This window comes from Penicillium odoratum, assembly GCF_028828045.1.
Source record: "Penicillium odoratum strain IBT 22623 chromosome Unknown utg000002l_segment0_segment0, whole genome shotgun sequence".
Lineage (NCBI taxonomy): Eukaryota > Fungi > Ascomycota > Eurotiomycetes > Eurotiales > Aspergillaceae > Penicillium > Penicillium odoratum.
This window is the reverse complement of record NW_026643144.1, coordinates 3196112-3204719: the sequence shown is the minus strand read 5'-3', so window position 1 is coordinate 3204719 and position 8608 is coordinate 3196112. Positions and strand designations below refer to the sequence as shown.

The 8608-nt window shown below is 45.3% G+C and overlaps 1 protein-coding gene across 1 annotated transcript; it reads right to left on the bottom strand.

Annotated features, from left to right (window-relative positions):
• Window positions 1-1102: 1102 nt before the first annotated feature.
• N7520_003246 (uncharacterized protein) lies at window positions 1103-2357 on the bottom strand (the record flags this gene model as incomplete). The annotated part of the gene is made up of 4 exons (XM_057137181.1): window positions 1103-1295; window positions 1371-1954; window positions 2066-2167; window positions 2241-2357. 4 exons carry the CDS (start codon window positions 2355-2357, stop codon window positions 1103-1105), a joined length of 996 nt encoding a protein of 331 aa, XP_056999867.1.
• Window positions 2358-8608: the final 6251 nt, after the last annotated feature.

Genomic DNA, 8608 nt, shown 5'->3' with positions numbered 1-8608 from the left:
CATCTAAAACTCGATATTGGGCATGTAGCCAATTAAGCTTCTTGGATTGTCGCTGTGTGCGTATATTCCGTAAATTTAGCTATACCTAGTCGCCTTTCTTATAGACTGGTGTGGCCTGTTGTCGCTTATTCGATTGCTCTTCCTGTAGAGCTTCTAAAGTAATTCGTCATTCCCATTACAACATTGGATACATTTAATTATGCAGGTGTGGACTCGAATTGAAATGGTAGCTTTTAAGATTACTACCTCAGCTTGAGGATGTATGGATTCAAGAGGAAAGACGGTTAGAAAGACGTAGAGAAAGGCTAGAAAGACACTTGAGAAAGCCTGTAGAACACTAGTAGCGAACACATCCGTTGCCCAAAGATCCAAATCTGTAAAATATCAGGTGCCCCGACGCGTCTAGTCCCTGCATGTTACATACTAGTCAATGTCCCCCGCCATCGCGATGAATTTGACAGCTTGTTTATGCCATGATACTCAGCAAATCACTGAATTGGCAGCTTGGCTTTGTTTTCCTTTGTTTTCAATGTTCCAGGCTGGAAAAGTTACCCGCTCTTTCACGTGAAATTCTCGATCTATACAGTCTGCTCTGAGACATCTGATGATCGACCATCCACATCTGCCAAGCGCTTACTGTAGCTTGATTTTGCTTGATTTTCCTTGGCTTTGCTTGGCCAATTGGTATCCTGGTAAGATTGTCTTGCCATTACGCGTTACGAAGATTCGAATACCTAACATCCATGGGCTTTGAAACGTACCACTAAGAAAGAGCATTCAAACACTTGTTTTGAAGCGGGACGTTCCACTTGAGGGGTTGCTACCCGGGTAACCCACAAGATCAATTTGATTGCCAGTTGGCCATTTGAATATTTGGACGCGGGCTTCCCTGTTTCTCTCAAACATTATATACATGTCTCGCATTGATAATCCCATTACGAACTTAAGATTTCATGTTGTGACTCTGGTAGTATGGGTCGCATCTTGGAATATCAATAGCATAGCCGGATAGAGAGCCGTCAGAACCAACTGTCATAGAGAACCACACCAACCACAAGCGAGTTTTTTTGCGGATTCAAATGTTCAAAGTGAGCATCAATAACTAACTAATGTCAAGCAACTGATCAAGGTTGAATTCCAGCTCCCGTCCTTGGGCCTCTAAGCTCAGATACCCGGGCGCACTCTGCTCGATAGTGCTCACCCACAGATCCCGACTGCCGTAGCCCTCGAAGAGGAACTTGTTGGTCTGTCGTGTTACTTCCAAAAGCTCAATTATAGGAAGGTCCATATCCAAGCTATTCCCACAAACAAGCGATTCACGTTAGAAGACTGAAAACGGGGACAGAGTTGTAGGCAAGAAACAAACGTACGGTTCATTATACTGCGGCGGGCCCCCGATACCGGACATTGATAATTCCAAAACTCGTCGGCCCATAATCTGACTAAAGGACATCGTCTGGCCCATATTCCAGGGTCGACGGAGAGTCGAGGCGCGGACGCTGCCATTGGAACCAAACTCAGCCAGCGTCAACCGCCCCGTGAGAAGCCCTGGCTCATCGATCACGTACCACGTGTAGTACGGCCCATCGGCGAACACAACCGTGCCGGCCCGGGTCATCGAGAGAGCGTGGAAATCCGCCGAGAAGAGGTACAGCTCGGAGAGGATCTCGTCGAGCGCGATGGGTGTGGCGCGGCTAACAAACTCTGGAATGTGGCATTGCGGCGCGTTGCCCACGCCTGACAGGTCAAAGGGATGCGGCCCATTCCATTCCCCTTGATGAACGTACAGCAGAATCAGAAACTTCACAAGGTGGATGTAGTCCCGGGGATGAGTCTCGCGGTCTACGGGTGCCAGACACAGGAACCGCTTGCTGGGCCGCGGGGCTTGCTGTGAGAGTAATGAGGCCGGGTAGTCGCGGGCTGAGGTGTATGCTGGGGCACGGCCATGGTAAGACTGCGCGGATTAAAATTTTCAATATTCAATTTCGAGTTACAGAAGCGCAAGAGACGAAAGAAAAAGGTGAAGAGGAGTGGAAAATTTAAAATTTGGCTTGGCTGTACGGACCTCGCGGAATTCTTGACTGGCAGTAGCCCATTTCTCAATAAGGGCGCGCCGTTGTCGCAGCCCGTCTTCCGGGGTCGAGACTGGCTGGGATTCGGATTCTTCCTGCAAGTTTCTAACCGTCAATACCACAAATGATCAATTGATTATGCGAGCGCATTTCCGCGGACTGCCCTACCCGTACGAAAAGAAGCCATCCCTTTGTTTCTTCCGGCAGTTCATCTCGGGGTAAATCCGTCGGATGCAAGTGGATCTCGGGAATGGCCGGCCAGCCTTGTGATGTTGAGTGCGACATTTTTGAGATTTAATTCGAAATGAAAAGCGAGAAAATAGAGGAGTAGATGAGTTATGAGAAAATCCAAACCGAATCCACATGCAAGCCCTGGAGGTGAAACATGCGGACTGAGCACAGGAACTAGTATTACAGGGCATTACAAGACCCTGGTAATTTTGAGTATTTTTGTGGGTCTTCTCTCCACCTCACAGCAGTCACAGCCTTGGAGGGCTTCAGGGCCTCAACTTAGTGGGTCTCTCTGCTTTACCCTCAAGTACACCCGCCATAAGAACTATCACAGATGGCCGATGCACAGTATTCGTCGGTGGATCCGCTGTCATCTCGGTTAGTATCTCCTTGGATAGTCATAGACTCCGGGCCAGATCATTCACTTACCAATATCCATAGATGCTGCAACAGGACCCGAACGTGGACCCGAAACATGTGTAATCCCCATTATCAGCGCCGCAGAGACCGTTTGTCGAAATAGTTCCGGAGCAAGGTCCATAGTTGGAGTCACAGGAGGCTCCACAATAATCATCGGTCGATCCACTAAAAATCGGAGTTGAGTTAGATCAGAAGGCGAGAACGTTCGTTAACGTGAATTTGTGTGTGTGTGTGCGTTCTTACCAGTAACCATAAGCATCACAACAGTCTCCAAAGCCGGAATTGAAACATGTCCAGTCGTTGTTGCTTACTCCGCAGAGACCATTAGGGGAGACACCACCTACACAAACTCCCGCGGAGTCATCGCAGCTTAACGCAGCACAATAATCGCTGGTGGAACCACTGGTAAAAGCGAGTTTAGGTTAGAAAAAGATTCAACCAGGGTCTCCATAATTCTATCGGACATACTAATCGCCAAAAATGCTGCAATAATCACCAAAGCCAGACTGCTCACGTATATCCCGTAGTGCCGCCACATGTGCCGTCTGGGGAAAGGACCAAACCGGTGGCCGTGGATATAGCTGCAGAATTCGAGGTCGTAGACGTGGCGGTCTTGCTGGTCGAGGATCCTATATAGGAGGCCGAGACAATAGTAGAGATAGATCCTACAGCAGCGCTACCCGAAGTCGTACCCGTCTCACTGGCAGTGACCAAGGGAATGCTCGTATTAAAGGGGATGATGGGAGTAGGCTAGCTCAAGTCCAGATCACAGACACGGTCCTATTCACTATACTAGGCGGTGTTGGTCATGAGATCACTAAGGACGATATTATCCACATCGAGACTATAGTAAGAAATCGCGTTTTAGCAGAGCGTGTAGCCCTCGGTCATTAAATATGCAGTAGCGTTATATATCCCGGTAATGGTCGAGATCGACAGCCCAGTGGGAAGAAGCCAACTGCAATATATCCCGAACTCTAGTTAATCATCCTTTCACTATTGTGTGTATCTTATTCTCCTTAGAATTGACTTACGTCGTGGTGCGATTCGCTGTCACGGTGGCATTAACGTTGATCGTGGTGGTCAAAGCTGATAGCGAATTAATAGTGGTCGAGTCATACCCGGAGTATATCTAAATGCTTCCGACTGCTTGCACGCACTGGACCAAAGAATCAGTTAATAATGTTAATGGAGCCTTTTAGATATATTCTTACGTAGCTGTTTCCTAACCATAGGGAGTCACAATTATTGTTGAGTTAAGGATTCAGAAAATAGAAGTCACTTTCCGCGATAGAAAACATAGACGTAATAGTGACACAACTATCATTATCTTAGATTGTGTACCAATATCCACAGTCAGTATTAGAGGTTGTAACGGCGTTGGCCGGAACAGGTCTAAATTTGGTTAATTGATATCAAGACATGCATTCCGGATACTTGACTCACATAGCAGTTGTGGCGGCTTTTAGAGCAAAGCTGTTGGGGATGGCTGTAGTTAATAACCGGCAATATCGTATTGTAGAGCCGAAATCTTACCTAATACATTACGTTACCGCAAGAAATAGGGGGTATGGTTTTTTCCTATCAGGTGTGGCGGTGCAGGCTTATGACTGTATTGTAAGTCAATCTTATATCATTGTAAGACCGTTGTAATAAGTTTCCGTCAAAACAAAGGAGTTGTCGGCACATCTTAGCTACCATGCGTGCTACCGTCCGACTCCAAAGGTTAGTTTCGAATTATCAAGAGCACAAGAAGGAAATAGCTAACCTATCCACAATCCAGAATGAAATTGAAGCAGCCTATACATAATTCTAAACCTTGTCTCCTCTGAATCATCTAACAAGATGAGGAATTGGTGTACTGGCTAGTACTGAATATATCCAATAGAATCAGTTGATTGATTGAAGGTGTATCGATCGGTTGAGCGATTTCTAGGGCCTATATAGTCCGTGCTCTAGCGTGTTATAACACCGTCTCCGAGTTTAGTCCGAATACCATATAAATACTAGCGGAAAATGGGTGAACGATGAACAAGCCTGTCCCAAAAGGTCATAGCGGTAATCGACCGCTTCCTTAGTTCGTCATCATCCTCTATTCATCATCCTGTCGAGGATGTCTGAACCCAGCGCCTCGGGTCGGACTTCAATGACATATTAGCAAAAGTGATCATAGATCTTGTGATCTAGAAAGCAGGTTCTCACGAGTATCGTAAGTCAATGGCCGGATGTCGAGCACGATCACGGAAGTTCCACGCTCAGCCAGCTTTTATACTGTCGCCGTACCTATTCCATCTGACCCTTCTATCACTAATACGATCTCCTTTTTCCAATCAAAGGTAGCCTGAACGCTATTGTTTAAAGCTTAACGGTTAAGATATCTATTAACCCGGTAGGCTATCCATAATAGACTTAAGGGAATGACCTTCTAAAGAACTGGCTGTCGGATGATCTAGATAACGAGGTTTTCCAAATCTATAGCCATAGTGAGTTAAGTAAGCATAGTATTCACATATAGCAAGATCAGCGGTAGAGATATATTATATAGGGGAAGGGGTACATACATATACATATAGCCCCGCACAAAATAATTATAAGTGCATATATTATATTAATGACCCAGAAACCCCTTAGTTTACACAGATACGTGCGGGCCTTATAGTGGATCCGTCAGACATAACTTCAATTAAATTAAGGGTCTAGTTCTGTCTTTTCGCGGCGGGGTTCCCTTATTTCGCCCCAAAGTCGGCCACAGAAGTCCCGTAGGAGTAGGTTCGAAAGGATTGAGGGGCACCGACATCTTCCTGTTAACCGAGTTATCAGGATATTAAAACCCAGGGCCACCCATACTACTAAGCCGCGTGGTCGCATTCTAACGAAGCTCTTTTATAAATTCCTATTGGTGTTGCCGCGCTTCCTCTATCCCTATCGGCTAATAGCCTGTTTCCTGGAAAATCTCGTCCGATAGCTCACGAGGCAGACCAGATATAGTAAGGGATTTTTCCACCTCTTACGCCTACTAGTGATGCTGCTGTAGTGGCATATTACGGGTTAAGTATATACAGTAGTATAGATCGATAAGGTACAGCTTAATCGAACGATAATGTCTAGGACAACTCGGATCCGCTAGTTTGAACGGCTCGACCCGGTGCTCTAGAAGGTTAGGGAACGTGATTAATCGACCCTGTGGTATGGCGATCGAGCCTATATTCTGGAAAGGCGGGAACCCAAAATTATCAAGCGAAAGGTCCAGACCTTAGAATCCCAATATTTCTGATATTGCCTCGTATATAGCGTCATAGGATTTACCATATAGGTTTAGGCTTCTACAAAACCCAATAGACCCCAAACCCAACCCCACCCAACCGCACTTTGGGTTGGGTTTTGGGTCCAACCTTCGACCCCAGCCTGGGTTTTGGGTCTAGCCCTCGGACCCAACCCAATATATGGGGCCCCAATGGGGCCCCAAAAAGGTCAAAACATTATAAACATGCCAAGTCTGGGCATGTACATAATTTATGCGTTTTAAAGCTGTAAAATTGCGTATTTCCCTTACAACTTTCGACAGTAACCATACTAATCACGGTAAAAAGATCATATTCATTCGCTTGAAAACTTAATAAAACTAGTAGTGCTCAAATCCATCATCCTCTCTACTTTTCCGCTTTCTCCCTGATACCCGTAGCTGCGTATTCATACCCATTGGTGGTAGGGCATCATCCTCATCCTTATCCTCATCCCTATCCTCATCCCTATCCCTATCCCTATCCCTATCCCTATCCCTATCCCTATCCCTATCCCTATCCCTATCCCTATCCCTATCCCTATCCCTATCCCTATCCCTATCCCTATCCCTATCCCTATCCTCCTTCTCTTCCTCTTCCTCTTCCTCTTCAGAGTCTTCAGAGTCTTCACCCTCTACTGCTTGCTCCTCAGTATCACTAATAGGATCTATCTCAACTTCATCTAGTCTCTCATCATTTTCTTCCCTTGCAGCTTCAATTTCATCTAATGAGAAGTATTTCTCTACTTCCTTCCTTTGTTGCTCTTCAAGGTCAAACCTTGAAGTGCAAAGAAACATCTTCAGCTCTTCAATCGTTTCTGACTTCATACGACCACGGCGATAGTGGCAGATATCCCGGGCAGTATTAAAAAGTCGCTCTACACCGGCACCAGTTGCCGGAATAGATAGAACATCCTGTGCAAGTGCAGCGATTGTTGGGAAACGCCCTTGATTCTCTCTCCAGAATGGAAGAGGCTCAGCATCAATAGGATCTAAGATGATTAGTAAATAGAAGAGAATAGAATAGATTAGGATATTTCAACGAACCGCCATCAAGGTATTGTGTTACTTCGTCTCTAACTGGCTTTATCTGCGATTTATTACCACTCAGCATCTTATTAAGCCTTGAACTCGGCTTTGGTGTAGAATAAGAGCTAGCTATGCCTGAAACAGTAGAGAGCTGGCGTTGGTAAGGAACAAGAGCTGCTTGGAATGCATTTCTGTATTTTTCCTGCCACTCCTTATCCCAATCATCTGATTTGAAAAATTGGAACCGGTTATCAGGGGCTAGCATGGTACCAATTGCATAGATAGATCCCCGAATATTATCCGTCTGTGAGTAGTACTCATCAAGCTTTAATCGGCCAGCTTGGAGAGACTTAAGCATATGCTTTTTCCATGGAACACGCTTCCGCTGAAGCTGCCGTATTGAATTTTCAAGATGGTCGAATAGCGCGTTATAGACTTTGAAAACCAGGTGTGTTGTGATATCTCGGGTCTTTGAAAGTTCAGTAGTATACTCAAAGAATGGCTGAGTAATAGTGATAAGGTAGTCAATTTGACGCCACTCCTCATCATCTAGTAGCATTTCTTCACAGCTATACTCAGCACAGAAGGGTGGAAAGATAGCACGAAGTCGCTTTGCCCGACGAAGCATCAAAAATGTTGAATTCCATCGAGTCTTGACATCTTGTATTGGGATGACCTTTGGCTCTTTAGTCTGAAGGCTGTTGAATGTATCACGGCGTTGAGGGCTTGCATGGATATATATCGCAAGGTAGCGGACCTTATTTAAGGTCGACGCAATACCACGCTTCTCACGCTTCGCATTAGCCTGGGCTAATTTTGATTGCTTATCTGTCCACTTTGTCTGAGGAGTATCATTCAAAGGAACTGCCCTTAAACGATCGAGAAGCTGGTTAAGACTGAGCTGGATCACATGAGCAAGGCAGGGTGTTCGGATAATGTTGATATTCTCTGGTAAAGCTTGCTGAAGAGCATTAACCATGGTCTTATTATTTGATGCGTTATCGGTTGTTAATCCGAATATCCGGTCTGTAATACCATATTCCAGTAATGTTTCAAGAAGAACAGTACTGAGATTTATACCAGAGTGTGAACCAGAAAGTGGTTTGAAACCAAGAAGCACCTCTCGAAAGATCCATTCTGCATCAATAAAATAGCCAGTTATAGCCATAAATGCCTGTCCAAACGGAGAAGTCCAACAATCAAGTGCAATTGACATCTTTGTATTTGGTGGTAGGAGTCGAAGGATTGTCTTTTGGCGATCTGTAACCCTATCCTTTAGTCGCCGGCGGACTATATTGGCGGATGGGATTCGTGGAGGTACGGGTGCAGAGCGAGCCTTATGGATAAGGCTAGCGAAGGTTGGGTGCTCGACAAGACTGAAAGGGAGACGGTTAAGGGTGAGAAATTGTAGGATCTCATCATACCAGTCTGATTCTAAGAATGGGATGGTCGTTGGTATTTGTTGCTAGTTAATTAAAGTGTTAGTTTGATCTTTTGTGCACAAAAACTTATCTCTTAAGAACAAAAACTTATCTCTTAAGAACTTACTCCTTTCTTGAGAAACCCTGTGATCTCA